This window comes from Aplysia californica, unplaced genomic scaffold (genome assembly GCF_000002075.1).
Source record: "Aplysia californica isolate F4 #8 unplaced genomic scaffold, AplCal3.0 scaffold00214, whole genome shotgun sequence".
NCBI lineage: Eukaryota > Metazoa > Mollusca > Gastropoda > Aplysiida > Aplysiidae > Aplysia > Aplysia californica.
This window is the reverse complement of record NW_004797484.1, coordinates 569,955-587,454: the sequence shown is the minus strand read 5'-3', so window position 1 is coordinate 587,454 and position 17,500 is coordinate 569,955. Positions and strand designations below refer to the sequence as shown.

At 40.0% G+C, this 17,500-nt stretch overlaps 1 protein-coding gene across 2 annotated transcripts in view; it reads right to left on the bottom strand.

Annotated features, from left to right (window-relative positions):
- The window catches only part of LOC101856577 (uncharacterized protein KIAA2013 homolog), a 30,736-nt gene extending 14,116 nt beyond the window's left edge, over positions 1-16,620 (bottom strand). Inside the window, exons 1-9 of one of the 2 annotated variants that reach the window (XM_035970048.1) lie at positions 16,556-16,620; positions 8,473-8,573; positions 7,696-7,821; positions 5,416-5,541; positions 3,971-4,029; positions 3,165-3,257; positions 1,880-1,953; positions 1,201-1,341; positions 1-98 (exon numbers count right to left, since the gene is read on the bottom strand). The exon at positions 1-98 is cut by the window's left edge and continues 5 nt beyond it. In XM_035970048.1, coding sequence (XP_035825941.1) covers positions 1-98; positions 1,201-1,341; positions 1,880-1,953; positions 3,165-3,257; positions 3,971-4,029; positions 5,416-5,541; positions 7,696-7,821; positions 8,473-8,557 — 802 coding nt within the window. In that variant the 5' untranslated portion in view covers positions 8,558-8,573; positions 16,556-16,620. Of the gene's footprint in view, positions 99-1,200; positions 1,342-1,879; positions 1,954-3,164; positions 3,258-3,970; positions 4,030-5,415; positions 5,542-7,695; positions 7,822-8,472; positions 8,574-16,368 lie in introns of both variants that reach the window. The other variant, XM_005099458.3, reaches the window with a different exon arrangement.
- Positions 16,621-17,500: the final 880 nt, after the last annotated feature.

Here is a 17,500-nt window from a genome sequence, read left to right as displayed (position 1 = left end):
TGACCTGAAGCACCAGATCGGCCAGGTACCTCGGTGCCTCTTTGGCTGATAGAGGGTGAGTGTACTGGACCGCAGTTAAGATATGGAAGCGACTAGTGCTGAGAACAGAAAAAACAAGAAAAATAAAATGAGAGTAAACCGGAGGTAATAGTTTTTTAGTAGCAGAGGGTATGTTATGATGCAGCGTCTTCAATAGGACTGGACAACGTGGTAGAGGGGTGAGCCATGAAAACTCAAAAACAACCTTAAGGTAAGACTACTCCAATAAGCTGTTTGAATCAGGATCATCTACATGATCTGCCAGCACGATACAAACTGAGGTAACAGAGGGCCACCTAATCAGGAAATTCATTTGAGAGAAAAAGAAGCATTTCAGTTAGACGTTGGGAGAAAAAGCAAGATAACAGAAAATAGGACAGAAATATTTTTCAAAAACTTTTAAAGTCTTGTGAGGCAAATCAGACAAAACAAATTCATTAGAGATATTTCAACAATTTTCATTTTTACAAAAAATAAACTTTAGTTCATCCATTCTGGCATTATGGGTTCAAAGTTGATTGGATCAATATACCATGCAAAGACTTTTTAATATTCACTACCTACCATTCATAAGTGCCTCCTACTTGAGGGTCCTCCCTCAAAATGGTAATGATGTTGAGCTAGATATGACTTGCCAACCAAACAATACATACTTAATCCACACGGATACATTTAAAAAGGGTGAGGATAAAGAACAAAGATAAGAAGAAAGAAAATCAGAACCGAACAGGAATGCATGGAGAACATGAAACCAGTTTATAATTGGTGCAATTTTTAACAAGTTCATGACCAGGAACCATCCTTTTAACCATCCAAGAGTCGATGGCCGATTAAATGAGTCATACGTTTCCTTCTGTGCCATCGCTGCCGATTTAATAAGCTGTAATTTGAGACAGTATCCTGATTTTTTATGTCGCCAAACATTTTAACTCTTTCACACGAGAGCTGCATTTCCTATATTTAGTCTACTTTCTGTAAATGTGAAGGTTTACTGCCTTCACTAGGTTGGTTAGCCTGTTCCCAAGCATTTCCCTTGGCACCACCAGCTATTTGTTAGCAAGACTGTGAGGGTTAATATAAATGTACCTACAGATACAAGAAGTCCCCTCTCCAACTACGACCCAAGTCTTGCACATATCTCAACACCACCCACTAACTCACCTCTGAGCATCAACTTTCACCATATTTTTCCCAACAGAGACAGTGGCTATTGCAATCGCAACTACAAGCTCGGACTTGGTGACTTCCACTGTCCCAGAGTAGATCTGGAAGCTGACCGACTGACCAGCCGAATTCTTGGAACTGCATCAAAGAGACAAAGTGCGACTCTAAAAAAACAATGATAACATCTGACTTTTCAGTCTGTTTTGGGGAAACAGCAACATGCCCATACAATGAAAGTCATGTAATGAGAAAACACGGTTTTAGAAACAACAAAAATCCTATCTGCCTGTTTGAGGGAAAAAAACAAGCCCATTGAAACAATGTTTATGTAAGGAAAAAGAACCCATCTTAAAAGGAAAAATTATTCACTTTCTCTTTTATTTGTTTCTAGTTTTGTTTTAGTAAGAATTTAATGGCACTTGCTACAAAATAAGGTCATACAAGTGCCGAAGATTAAAGGTGTTACAAGAGAGTAACAAACACAAAATAGAAGGAGAGACCAGGACGATAGATGTTCGAAAGGAAAGAAGGAGCAAACCACACCAGAGCACCCACCAACCACCCACTTGTTTCTAGAAAAGAGAGATAGATGACAGTCACAAAGAAAAAAAAAGCTACTTTCTCACAATACACAATACGTTGATACACAAAAAGAACATAGCAATGATGAGCTTACCTGCCAGATTCAATCTTGACACCATCCCAGCCTGAGGCTCCAACCTGATCAAACTCAATGGAGATTGGTGTCGACTGAAGACCAAAAACACATAAGGATACAGTAAAAGTCAGCACCGAAAAGAAAAAGGGAAAAATGTCTGCAAAAGAATGGGGGTAAGGAAAATGTCAAGGCCAAGGGTTCATAGTTTAGTTTTCATAAAGAGTTTTTACAGTACTCACAACACTAATAGGTTAAAAAGTAATGAATTTAGAAGTGTTATTACACAGTAACGAATAAACAAAAAGAGGAGAGATGTAGAAGATAGATGTTTGATAGGAAAAAATGAGTAAACCACATCAGAGTACCCACCAACCATCCACAGTCATGGGCAAGGGTTCAAAGGTGAATGGAGTCATCATTTTCCCTTTATACTAAAATGTTCCTAAATAGAACTCTTTTTTGACTTGCTACATTGACTTTGTCAGCCCCCCCCCCCCCCCCTCCCCCGAGAGTCGCTATACCAACATCTGTGTTGTAGCAGTTAGGAGCTTCACTGTCGCACACAGGAGACCCAAGTTCAATTCCAGAACGGGGAAGGGGGGATCTCGTGGTCTAGAGGTTAAGGTGTTTGCTTCTCATTCAATTGGTCCCGGGTTCAAAACCTGACAACCACGGACAAATTTTCTTTTCTAAAATTTTCCCCTTTCATCTCCATTTCTGCTCTCTTATTATGCTCTGTTGTCTGCTTTTGTCTCCAATTTCTGCCCCCACCCCCTCCCCCTTTGTCCCCTCCTCTGGGCACCTGACTCTTTCTGCAGCCTTTCTACTACTACTCCCTGGCTCCTTCTTACTGCGGTCTTTCAGCCACACCTCTTACCTTAGGGTAGGTAAGATCTAATACCTAGCCTCCTCGGAAAAGGGCGAAAAATCTCAGAGGTCCCATGTGCAAGTTGTGCACGTTAAAGATCCATTGGCGATCCAAAATTGATAGGAGTAGGCTTCAACTGGCCCCCCGGTACAAATTCAAAATAAATTCCTCCTAAACTTAAAATGTTTAATGTGTCCCGCGTGCTCATATGACCTTAGGCAGTTGCAAGTGCCGTAAAACACTTACCAAAACAAACAAAAAGTGGGAAAGCTTTTATCGAGTATCTTTGTTTCTTGCTAGGATGTAGTATACCTCTCAGCCCGGGTTGGCCCTGACAGGCAGGGTCAGAAGCCCTCCTTCTAAATGATCTAAATTTTGTCAATGGAGGCATAAAAACACCTACATTTTTTTTAAAAATAAATTTTTAAGACTTACCGTTGGGTTTTGCACTCTGATGTCCTGCACTAGCAAACTAGGTCGTGACCGGTGAGCATACACCTGGGACCCCACACTCACACAGCCTCCAATCTGGGGGTGACACAATCAAAACAAACATAAATAGACAACAACATAGCTGAAATTGTCTAAGACGGCAGTCCACTGATGAGGAGAAAAATGGTTGTCTTAAACAGGTTGACGTTTTGGACAATATTATTATATCTAAAAAATGTAAGGGGGAGGTGTGACGTGGTCCTTTGCATAAGGTGATCATCTTGGACAGGTGGCCAGTAGAGCAGATTCTTTTTAATAGAAAAAGTAACCTTTGTTTAGGAATATCCCAAAACAAATTTATTTTTTATTGGAACACAAAAAAGAACAACTTAAAACCTTAAAAACGAATTCAGAATCCAAAAATTTCTTTGGACTACCTATTGCATAATAATCTATACAGTAATGCTTTTCAATGGCATTGCAAATTGATCAAAAGCATGTCAAGACAAAGATGACAGAGGATTAAATCAAAAGCAGCAAAGATTACGAAAGGAGAAAAAGTGAGGAGTGAATCTGCACAATAAATGAAGTGATACCAGACACTGTAACACACAATAAGCTGCACAAGACATGAACAGGACATACTTTACAGATCCTCCACTCAGAAAAATTAACAACTTCTATTAAACAAAATGTTTAATACACAGCATCATTACAACCCAATCACACAATGCAAATATAAGGGCCCACACACAAACACAAGAACACACTCTTTCCAGCACCCAAGCACTCGGAACTATTTTCCTTACCGTGGAAAGGACCTGAGTCTTGTAAGCCAAACCAGCCCTCACGTCAAGGACAGTAGAAGCTGATGACACACAAAGTACATAAGCGTGTTTAGAGGGAACTCCAGGCTATTCTTCTCCTCACATTATTTTCTTACAAATATTTTACATCTATAAATCCTCAAACCTATATGAAAATCTCTTTCGTATCCCTTCTCTTGCTCTATGCAGCACGACCTTTTGCCATTTTATAAAACACCCTGGAAGAGAGTAACATTTGAGCTGAAATTCCAATGCCTGCATACATCACATAATGACATTCAAGAAAAGAGGATGGCGATAGACTAGGCACTAGATCAAGAAAAGAGGACGGCGATAGATTAGGCACTCTTAGGAAGCCAGCCCTCAGTGTGACAGGACCTGGTCTAGGTAGCTTTATTTGTTTTTCTGTCTGCAGGTGTGATGTGTGTACATTCGTGAGCAGTTCTACATCAAACCAGTAACTATTATACAAAAATACATGTACACAAGAAGCACAGAGGAGCTAACATTGGCTAGACAGCCAACAGTATGACTTTTGCATAAGCTTTTGACTCCCCATCAATCGAGTTGTGTTCCTGTGAAGACACACTATACGCCCTCATCATCTGCCTCAAGCCAAAAACCTAGTTGTTTTGACCAATCATTTGTGGATTACAGAAGAAATCAAAATTTGCTCCCCACACTCTTGAATAAAGAGAACGGATATAAAAGAAAATGTGTCACGACGTGGTGGAATCAGGCAATCGGCAATTTTTGGGAATGTGGAGTTATTGGTATCGTCTTAAAACTTGTTCAGTTGTGTTGCTATCAGTGAAAAAATTAGCCACATTTGAAATTGAAGAAGGTGGGGTCGCCTGGTTTCAAAGGTAGAATTTGCAAGAAAATGGCCGTCAAAGTTTGGTTATTTCCATAGCTTGATAGTCCGTGATCACTGAAAACTTACATTTTTTTGTGCCTTTAATCAACGTTTTTTCAGTAAAATCCATTCATAAATGTGGTCTTAATTGGATAACAAAGGTGTTAAGCCAAAAAAACAAAAGTTCGATAAAAATTACCAGACTGGTAGAAAAAGGCCAGTTTCTTCAATTTCACTATTTTGACAGACGCCTGATTTCACCGCACTGCCTCACAAATCATAACATGGACAATTCAACCAGAAGGAAGTATGAAAGCATTGCAAAATAAGTTTTCCCATTTCAATGTTCACCAAACAGCACATAGCAAAAAATATTCTCCGTGTCAGTGACGGCTGAAAAAAAAACCCTACAGCATCAGAGGGGACCATTTTAAAAATTCAGGTTTGAAATCTAGTGGTCACAAAATGAAAGTAAATAATTGGTCAAATAAACCAGTAGGTCATCATACAGATCTCAATGTTATCGTCTGTTGGTTTGTGAAAGGAAGACTCTCTACTTTGTCAGCATTACCTTTGAAATGCCCCTCAAGATGTGTCTGCACAATGGGCCAAAACTTGACAGGCTGAGACAGGGCCCGGTAAAGACGGATGTACAGGCCATTGTCAGAACCCAATGCAGCAGCTATTTTTCCATTACCTGGTGACAAAAAGACAGACAATAAATCAACCATTTTGAAATTGCACTACAAAAAATGATTTTTTAAAAAGGGAAAAATTTTATGACATTGAGACAATATTTTAAAAAACAAACAATTTCATACAAACAGCATTATCAACATCAATCACTTAACCCTTTCAGCCCCAGCCAGTTTTGTGCACTCCCTAACCCCAGTCCCAGCCAATATAGCAGTATTTCAGAACAAGAGGCATGCATTCTAAAAAGTGATGTAGTACCTAGGTGATGAGGTTTAGATAATAACATATAACAATTTTTAAAGGTAAATGAACTAATGTTAAGATAATTTAAGTTAAATTAGATTCACTGATTTTGAAAAATGCTCAAATCCGGGACCCACTGAAACTGAGAATATATGCTCTTGGGACGGTGGGAGGTACAGGCGTTGTTGAAAATATATGAGCTTGGGGCTGGAAGGGTTAATGATAGAACTAGAATATATCAGCCCTTGTTGTTGTTGTTGTTATCCATCCAGCAACAGCTGGGCTCTCGCCCTTCTGTCCAATGCTATGTAGTGATAAGTGCAGGTTAGCTGGAGTAGCTGTAATGTTCTGTAGAGTGCGTGGTCAATGTTAGGTCTCGGAGGGAGAAGGGAAACTCTGATGTCATTTAGGGCTGTGCAGTGGAACAGGTGATGATCTACAGTCTTATATGTATAGTCATACAAGGGACACATAGGGTGAAGTTCTGGATTTATTCTGTTCAAGTGGAAGTTGAGCAGTATATGTTCTGTACGTAGGCGGAAGATTGTGATCTGTTTCTTTCTCTGTAAGTGGTTGATTTTGTCATTCCGCTTCGTTGTGGTTACATGTTTGAAAACTGCTTTGCCTGTCTTTCCCAGGGCCTATCTGTCCATCCAATCTTGTTTGTTGCTGCTTTTAATGATTTGTTTTGCAGTGTTGTATGAAGTTGTAATGTTGGGTTGTTCCTGTTTAGATCCATGTTTGGGAAGTGTGTCTGCTCTGTCATTCCAGGTATGTTTGAGTGTCCGGGGACCCACTGTATTACCAGGTTGATGCCACAGAATGTTATCAGATGACGGGAGCTAAACAGTATATGTATCAAATCTTGGTTTAAATGATGGTCATTTTCTATCGCTTGCAAGACTGATTGTGAATCAGTGAAAATCGCAATACTCTATGCTTTTCCAGGATGAGTCATAGACTGTGCGTAGATGCTATAGTGCTGTTTCAATTGCCATCATTTCTGCATCATAGTACTGCATTTCTCTTGACAGGCTGCACAGAACTAACTTGAACTTCCATCTGGGTACTGTACTAGTATTCCATATCCAGCTTTGGTTGTGCCTTTGAATGCTCAGCCGTCGGTATAGACATGTATCCAGTCATCTGAATAGCTGTTGATTGTTTGATGTGATGCACGCATCAGCGTCACTGGGTCTGAAGAATTTGTGTTATTGTCTCTGAGAGATGTTGTAATGATTGGCTTTTTCAAAGAAAGGTGGGGAGGGATGTTTGGTTGACTTTTTCGGCTTTTTTTCTGGTTTGTGGTAAGTAGTGACTCTCCATTAGTTCTGTTATGTGATGCACGATAGACTTTTGTTGAATTCGTTTCTTTGGTTTCCACATTTCTACTAATTTTCTGTTTGGGTGGTAGTGGCACATTCTTTTGGTTCTTTCACGTAGCCCTAAAAATGCTTTATCTCTGCGGATTTGAAAGGATTTCACATACGCGGCAGTAGGTGTGGATCTCATGCCACCATTTATAAAACGAGGGGCATTATTTTGGACCTTGTCAAGGGTGTTGCAAGTAGTTGTACAGCACATAGTGAGTAGGCTATTGCTGTACTCCAGGGAAGATCGGACAAAACCAAGTTTTAGAGCTCCTCGAGTTTGTTTGTCTGATCCCCATGAACTGCTTGCGAGTTTCTTTTAAAATTGGAGTCTTTTTTTCGCCTTGTTCTTTATGTTCTCCACTTGACTTTTTATTGTTAGACTTTGGTCAAGTTTGACTCCTAGGTATGTTCGTTGTTCTTTTTTGGGAAGACATACCAGCACTTAAAGTTAATGCAAACTGTAGCCTACCAAGCTAGTAACTTTTCTTTATCCACCAAGAAACAATACTTTTCACTCTTATCCTTAACATGCGACATACCAACATAAGCAAGTCTCTGAGCTCCAGAGATAGTCTCTTCGAAATCCCCGGAGACGAAAGCGTCAAAATGATCTAGCCTTGACTGAAACTGAGCCAAGTTCTGGTTGAGGCATTCTGTTGCACTATCTGTGGACAAATTTGAAAACAATGATTATAAACACAGCTTTTCCTTATTATGATCTTACTATAACATATCACTAACACTCTGAGGATTTGAGATTACGCTGTTGGACTTGTGATCAAAAGCGGTGAGTTTGACTCCCAACAGAGGTAACTCCAACAATATTTCTTCTAGAAAGGCATTTTAAAAGATTTTTTGCATTATTCCTATCACCTGCAAGTACAGTAAAACCTGCTTTAACAACCACCGGTATAGACAATCACCTGTATTAAGACAATTTCCCATCCCCCCCCCAATGAGTTTTTGAAATATTATAATGACATTGTGTAAGATGTCCACCAGTCTAAGATTGCCACTTTTTTCCTCAAAAATGTTTGACTAGGACTGAATTTCAGAAAGAATAAAACTTGTGACAAAATGTATATATAAAAAAATGGGTGGCCTGGGACAATCTTTTAAGCAAAGCACATCTAGAAAATGTGATATAACCCAGGCCATTGTGATCAATAAGGGAATGTTACTTTTATTGAACCTCATGGCACCAAGCATTGTTAGGTTGAGTCTCAGACACTCACAAGATTCAGAACTGAGAAAGATACAGAGTCTGAGGGCCCCTTACTTCAGTCAATGCAAACCTTGAGAAGATTTATACTCACCGACTTGAATCGCTTTCCGTCTGTCCAGGTGAAAGAAATAGGGCACCAGGTAGTAAATGAGGCCTAGGATGAGGACGATGACCATCAACAGTTTCCTGGATCTGAAAACAAATTAAGTTTTACACCATTTTGAATTGAATGCAAGTTAGGTGTAATCATCATGGGGTTCTCAACCTTTTGTCATTTACAACTCAGCTCTGATATAATGAAATGTTTTTGGACCAGCTTTCAAAAAATCTATATATTTTAAAAAGAACAAATAGACATGATAAAATATGACACTACAAGGGAGACTTACTCAACTTCATGCACTAAACAGTGCTTTTTGCAGCACACATCATAAAGCATGAATTTTTTCCATAAAAAGTCGATATTAGCCTCAAGATTCATGATTATGATTTGGTGTATCATACATGTTCCTTTCCTTCCAAAGTTATATATTTTCCTGGTAGAGACTGGGATAGAGAAAGAAAAGATAGGGAGCTGGGAATATGAGTACGTGACTTCTTGTGTGTATCTGTGTGTGTGGGGTTTGTTTGTTTGGGTTTTTTTTGGGGGGGATGACATTTATGTCATTGAGTGAGGCTGGGCTTCCCCCCAAAAAAAATCCTAATTGAAATAGTAACTGTATAGCTAAACCTGCTTTCTGGTCATAGGAACCTCTAAATCAACATCAGTCTCTTACAACCCCACGATAGAAGCCCTCAAAATAGCTTAAAATATTTAAAAACTGTGGGCATTCTTTCAAAAAGATCACAGGTAAACTTGCGAAAAAGTAAAACAGCGGTAACACAAAAAAATACAAATCTACATGAAAAATCTTCACCTTCACCTTCCTTAAATTACTGAATCAAAGACATCTCTACAAATAACTTAATAATGTAGCAGGATGAGAATGACATGAAAAGTTCTCACACAATCTCGATAACTTACACACATGAAATAAAGATCAGATATAATTTTATTAGTCTGGAGTACCATATTCCTTCAGACTCCAGTTTACATTCCCCCCCTCCCCCCCCCCCCACCCACCTTAAAAAAACCCAACCCAAAACAACCCATCAAAGAGCCTACTTTTAAAATCTTAAAATATAAGATTACAGATTGCATTTTTATTTTGCTAACGAATGCCAGATCAGTTACCCTACTGTGTGAAAGAATCAGAGAGAAACTGTGTCTAGTTTTTTAATAAATTAGAATTCAAATTTCAGAATCCCTCTATTTTTAAATGGTTACGCTGATTTTAAAAAATCCTCTTTTTCTCGAAACTGCATTGAAGAAAAAAAGGCGTTTTGTCAGCTTACAGCAGTTACATGGGCCTCTACTCTACTCTATGCCATGCCGGCTTCCAGTTAACATGTCACACTGTGAAGTTGTCACATACCTCCATTGATCTCGTCACATACTCGTAGGACTGGCAGGAAAACTCACACATGTCAACCTTTAATTAATACTTAATATTTTAAAAATACAAAACCAGAGTTTATTCAGTCAAAATCTACACGTCAACCTTTCTGTTTTAACATTTTTAAAGAGAAAAGAGACACATTTTTGGGTGCAATGTATATCTAACTATATAAAAGTGGACTTGGGAGGCTTTGTGCACAAACTCCTCCCTTATTACCTAACCCACACCTTTGAAACTTTCAGGCGTCCAAAGAATCCATGTGGCTAGGACCTAACTTTTAAAAAATCCATGCAAACTGCGTTTTCCTATTTTTCCAAAATGCTTTGTTTCGTCCACACAGAGAGTGACAGATTTCTAGGCCTAGGCTAACTTACAATCAACAATTCCGCAGTCTCATTTTTTAAAAACCGGAAGTCTTTTCTCAACACAATTTTTCGTGACGTTTGTTTTGAGAATATATATCAAGACCTTTTAATTTTTTGCATCTCTTTAGATTTATTGCTCTATTCCAGTAGAGAGTATGGTAGGCCAAGGACTTTCAGTTGATGTTAATGCACCGATTATTCCTTTCATCAAAAGGGGGCCCAGCTAGTATATTTATAAAACCTGTTAAAAATTTGCATGTAAAGCCCTTACTGTCATGCAATAAAAAATATCTTGTCCACCAACACCGTACATTGCTGGCTGTTGAATACACGGGGGAGGGGATGTGACAAATTCACAGTTATTTGGATTTTTTTTTTTTCAGTGAGCTCAAGACATGTTTTTCAGCTATGACTACTTCACCGTGTGACGACTTCACTAGTTCCCCCTATGCCTGGGGATCGTGCTAAAATGCAGAGAGTTCCTATCACAAACAAACAAAAAATGACTCACAGTGACTATTGAAAACTATTTACATTTTATTACTAGGAAGACTATCTTTCTATGTCTGTCTTTCTTTTTTCTATGACTTTGAAGCCAAGTTCAGGCAATCGGGAACTCTGGAAACTGTGCCTGGACTAACTTTTTAAACAAAATTTTTTTATTAAAAAGAGCTTGAGCCAGAACCACAGTATTTTATGTGATGCAGTATGGTTTTGTACTCCTTATAGATTTTTTTGCCCATTTCAATATGTCACATGACAACAGCATGGCAATTACTTCCAAATACACATTTATGTATTGAGTCTTCAAAACTAGTTTACTAGTACTGAGGGTAAGTCTAAAGCCATCATACTTCAGGCATACGTGTAAATACTTTATCAGGCTTCACAATTTTCATCAATTGCAATTTTTAAAAGTATCTGACGTGCAAAAAACTGTTGTCATCATATAGAATTGTACATTTTGACGTCTAGACAAGCTTAGAGCAAAAAAGCTCGATTACAACAGCTGAAATCGCACAAGGGGTTTCCTCCTGAGGACAAAATTGGGGTGAGAATAGCGCAGCCCCCAGTTGTAGGCCTCACACTCAGGGGAGAGAATAGTGCAGTTGTAGGCCTCTCACCCGGGGTGCGAGGGCAAATCTTCTAGCCATTCTCACCCGTTGTATGTTCACCGCCTTGGCCTAGTGCATTGGCTCAGGATGATCACTAGGGGCCAGAGGGCAAGCTTTTTGGCTATTCTCACCGGTGCGCGCTCACTGTGAAACCAGTGTAAACAAACTTTTAAGCGCTCTTGTGTTGAAAGCGTGCAATTTTGTCTGTGAGTAGTGAGAGAGAGAGAGAGAGAGAGACAGAGAGAGAGAGAGAGAGAGAGAGAGAGAGAGAGAGAGAGAGGGGGGGGTGAAACGGGGGACACCACATGACCCCTGAGACGAAGAGGGATTGATTCAATGGTTTGGAAGCACACGTCTTCACCTCCCCCGAAAAAGTTCAAAGTTCAGCCATTGGTGAAGAAACTCATGGCCACGGACTTCTGGGATGCTGAGGGTATTCTGCTTCTTGACATTCTGGAACCAGGACAAACTGGTAATGCTGCCAGATACTGCCAGACTCTTGATAAGCTGAGAGAGGTTGTGTGCCAAAAAAGATCAGGCCAGTTGTCCGGCGGGGTCAATTTGCAGCATGACAACGCAACGCCACACACCACAAACGCTTCGAAAGACTGGATCCAAAGGTTCGGCTGGGAAGTACAGCCACAACCCCTTCACAGTCCTGACTTGGTCCCGTCAGATTATCACCTTTTTGGACCAAAGAAACGCCATGAACAGCGATTCATCGACAAAGAAGACCTCGTGGAAACCGAGAAAGATTGGTTGAAATACCTTGAGAAAAAAAATTCTTCAGGGAGGGTATCTTCTCCCTGATCCAGTGATGGGAAAAATGCGTCCAGCGGGATGGTGATAGCATTGAAAAATAAAGCACATGTTGAGGTATGATGAGTTACATTTTTATTATAATAAGACAAAGATTGTTGCTTTTATGGACCTTTTCCGGTTTTCCGTGGGACTGCCCTCGTATAATGAGCATTATCATATATAACACTTTGGTAAAATGAAAAAATATGCTTTCTTTTTTTACTCCACATTTTTTTTTCCAGATCAGACAGTGAGACTGTAGGTCTGTAACTTTTGTGGTCAGAATGAAGAACACTAATTTATGACCCTGAAACAAGATGGCTGTTACTATAAATATCAGCCAATGGCGTACTCCTAACGTTCTCTAACTATCCGCATGTGTAGGCCTTTTAAAAATTGTTTTAAGTCACTTTGATCATCCACACCGATAGACAGTATTCACAAATTAGGAAAAACAGGCCTTGTTTCACAGCGGGTGAGAATAGCCAAAGCTGGCAAATCTCATCCGGGGTGAGAGTTCGATCGTATTTTTATTCTCACGCGGTGTGAGAGGAAAACCAGCAATGTGGTAGGCTATTAAATATTATATTACAGTCGGCTCTATTTCTCCGAACGCTCGGGAAAATAAACTTGAACTGTATTTCTCCGAACGGTTTCTGTTCTCAAGATTTGCTGATAATAATTGCGAATGGAGTGGCCAGTGTGTGTGTGAGCGTGTGCGCGTGTGTGTGAGAGTGGGTGAGTGTGTGTGTGAGTGAGTGTGTGTATGTGTGTGTGTATGTGTATGTGTGAGTGTGTTTGTGCGTTCTCAAGATTTGCTGATAATAATTGCGAATGGAGTGGCCAGTGTGTGTGTGAGCGTGTACGCGTGTGTGTGAGAGTGGGTGAGTGTGTGTGTGAGTGAGTGTGTGTATGTGTGTGTGTATGTGTATGTGTGAGTGTGTTTGTGCGTTTGTGTGTATGTGTGTGTGTGAACGGAGCGTGGGGTGGGGGGGGGGGATTTTTTTTGTTTACAAGAAGGATTTTATTTTTTGTTGGGAGACTAAATGCAAAATATGTTACTGCCAATGTCGATTGGTCTTGTTTTCTCGAGTACCTTTTGAAGGCATTTTCAAATGAACTATAGTCCAGGAACGTTGCCCCAACAACAACTGAAGTATCTGAATATTCAGACATTTAAAAATCTCTAGCTCAAGAAATTGAATTCGAAGCAAAAAAATGCTTCTTCACAGTCCTCGCAGAATGACAGAATGAAAGATGACACGAAAATCTCGCAAATATCCAAAAAATCTCGAGAACGGAAACCGTTCGGAGAAATAGAGTTCAAGTTTATTTTCCTGAACGTTCGGAGAAATAGTCACTTTGTTATATATATATTATTATGATGTGGCTGCTCCGATGATGCTGCTGCTAATCTCTTCTAGGCATTGTTTATCGTGCCCGGGAGAGGGGAAGAGTATTCTTCCTGCGTCTTTTCAGCAATTTTCGCACACTTTATTATTGTCTTTGCGTTTACCGTGTTTAAATGTCAAGCATCACTACCGGAATTCCTATGTTATTAGCATGCTGGAAACCTTGTAACCAATCAATAGAGCAAGGCTGATGGGCTGCAGTTAGCCGCAAGTGTAAAATTTTAACGTGAGAAACATCGAAACGGATAATACGTCAAGCCATTGACCCAACATGTCATTTCGATGGCCTTCAAAAAACAGTCTGTGGGTATCCCAGGAAGGGATGACATCACATTACTTAAATTAGCAGCCAATCAGGAAGTAGGGTCGTTCTACATTTAGTCGCATATTGTCAAAAAAAGGCACACTATACCTCTACATTTAGAATCTAAAGATTAAATCTAGATTTCTAGAGAATCTAGGGTACAACTTAAAAATCTGGGTCCCGTCTGTTAAGTAGTGCTGGGCGGCTAGGTTCCCGATTCTTGAAAGCTAGGAGTCGTAGGAACCGACTCCGAACCCAATTACTTACTTTCTAATGATGTGATTTCTTCCGGAGGTTATCTGGTTTGCTCCGAACGTCTTCAGGGTTTAGGATAACCTTGATTTCGGAACACTACGAAGCATCAATTTTTATTTTTCAAAAACAAATTCTTCAAAAAAAGATTTTAATGAAAAAAATAACTGGTAATCGCTGGTTTACGTAAAAAAAAAAGGAACTTTTCTTCCGTAGCATTGATCGAGGGAATCGCTTCCGGACTCAATTCTGCGCCCAGTTCTACTGTTTAGACTTGGCATCATCCACACAAAGTACTTGGATATCGATACTGGTTTAAATATTCTGCGTCGATGTTTTATCAGTAGATCAAGCCCAATGTAGCCTACAAAATGAGCAGTAAAATTTCACTTGTTGAACAAGGCAAGGAGGGTTTAAGGGGGGATTACCCCCTGACCTAAAAAAAATCATTGGGGGGGGGGAGATTTGACCATAATTTGATCATTTAAATTTGCGAAATAGGTTTGATAGGATATATATATATATATCGGCATGCGCATTAAAAAGCGATCCCTTAGAACCAGAAGTATTCAACGGTGGGGTCAAAACACATGAAGCTACAGCAAGCACCTAGCACACCTCTATGACTGGCCAAAATGTAGAGATGACGTATCCGCCATCTATTTTTGTCATCTTCCGGGGTTTCCCTCACCAGTTGACTGGATCTCCCCGAGTTTGTTTTTTTGTATTAAATAATCAAAGTGACTATTTCTCCGTAACGTTCGGGAAAATTAAGTTGAACTCTATTTCTCCGAACGGTTTCCGATCTCGAGATTTTTTGGTTATATTTGTGAGATTTACGTGTCATCCTTTCATTCTGCCATTCAGCAAGGACTAGGAAGAAGCATTTTTTTTGCATCGAATTCAATTTCTAGAGCTAGAGATTTTAAAATGTCTGAATATTCAGATACTTCAGTTGTGGTCGGGGCAACGTTCCCGGACTATACTTCATTTGGTACTGCGAGAAAACAAGACTGCTTGACCTTGACAGTAACCTATTTTTGCAAGAATTATTTAGTTACACAGCAAAAACTAAAATCCTTCATGTAAAAAAAAATCCCTCCACACCTCGACCCCCCACCCCCCTGTTTACACCTTACACACACACATGCACACACTACACACACATGCACACTCACACACACACACTCACACACACGGGCCACTCCATTCACTTATTATCAACAAATCTCGAGAGCGGAAACCATACAGAAAATAGAGTTCAAATTTATTTTCCGAACGGTCGGAGAAATAGAGCCGGCCTAAAATAATTAGCTGTAGTTATTCGCACAGGGAGTGTGAATACTATGGAAATGTACACAGTGTGTGTACATGACACTGAGACTATGAGCCCGGTTGCCGATTACCGTGTACGTAGACACTGAGGCTAGGTGCCCGGTCACCGTATACGTAGACACTCTGAAAAATTAATTTTTATGCGCACACCCGGTGTGGGTGATCTTGTAGTTCCGTACGTTAAAGTCCACGATCCATTTGTTTACATCCAGAGAAGAAATCCAGAAGTCTTGATGACCAAATACTATTTGAAATCGTCTACACAAAGAGTAAAGATGCAACCTAACTGCAAAACATCAAATTAGGATAAAATTCAGGGGGGCGTGCCTGAACCCCCCCCCCCCCAGCTCCATATTTTTATTAGGTCAGGGGGGCAGCCCCTGAAACCCCCCTACTCTTGTCTTTAACCAACGAAATTTTTTTCAAAATCGCCCCGGTGTGTATAATCACTTAGATCTACCTAAATAATTATCTTTAAAAATCTCGCAATTAAATCTCAGCAATTCTTGTACCTTCTCACCACATCGTTATTCTCATCCGGGGTGAAAATAAAAACATTTACATGTTATTCTCACCCGGGGTGAGAACAGAATGAAATTGAGGAAAAACAGGTCTTGTTTCACACCGGGTGAGAATATCCTACGGTGGCCAAGTCTCACCCGGGGTGAGAGGTCGATCGTATTCTCACCCCAGGCCCCAGGTGAGAATAATATCCAACACTCACCCACACACACACAAGAAGCGTGGGAGACATGAATCAAGAATCTCAGTAAACAAAAATCTACTCGAGTGAACTGTAAAGCGCAAATGAGTTTGAGACTGGACAGAGACAGTGGTGAGGGGACGAGGATTGTCACTTTGTGACAACTTTGTCTCTGCACTCAGCCCTGACAGTGACACTAACCTGCCAAGAGAATTGAAGGCAACCAGAGCACTTTGCACTGCTGTCTGCAAACCCATCTCCCTCTTCGAAAATCTCACATAAATATGATAAGCAAGCTGCTTGCAAAAATACACAGGGCCATTCCTCATTTCATGGTCATGTGTTGCTTTATCAACAATACACAAGGAATTCTCTTCGGTTGTCTTACATGTCACCGGAAACGTCTCTTGTCAACAAATCAAGTCATCTCCCTTCTAAGATGTCCTGTTTGCATTTCGCCTTTTAGTATGAAAACAGAAAAAAAATCGGGTTATTAATTAATTATCAGTTTTCTTCAGACTATCGCTTATAACAAGTGAAACCCATAATAAAATCAAGAGCACTAGGTCAAAATGACACCAATAATGTCATTATTGATGTCGCTTATTTTTCTATGAACGCTAGACAACTGAAACATCTTATAGAGCGGAGACAGCAACTTGAGACCTGCACTTCCGCGTTTGTTTGTAACTTTTAAACATCAGAGAGCTGAGAGCGACGAGCGATCGGCGCTTGATTTCCCGGACGAGAAGGACAGGTAAAAATATTCCAGGTGAGGTATCGTATAAAGTTATGGACATTTGAAACATACTCAAAGAACGAGTGATATTTCTTTTTAAAGAAAGATAATGTGTACAACTTGACTCTATTACAATTGTGAAATTTGGAATGTTTTTTGACAGTCATGAAGTTGACCGGTCTTCTCTAGGCAAAAAAGATCCATTCTACAGCAGATATCTAACAGTTGACTAAGACAAAACGTAACAACGCAGTTACAGCTCAGCTCAGTTACTACACATCCCATAGGATGCCAGGCTTCTTGAAGATCATAGAACTTCACCCATCAGAGGATTTATAAAACATCATTGATCTATAATCTAGATCTAGATATTTTATCAATATAGAGGCCTATTAGTATTGGTTTGTAAATTATAAACCGGGTTTGGCACTTTAGCCGTGCTCGTTTCTTTCCTCCTACTCCCTGACTGTAATACACATGACAGTAATTAGCCTTAATTAGGCCTACTATACAAGATACTGAGTACTGAGTACTGATGGCAGAGTACCCCCATTGCCCTGCCCCTTCTCCCCTCCCCACCCCCCCTCTCTCTCT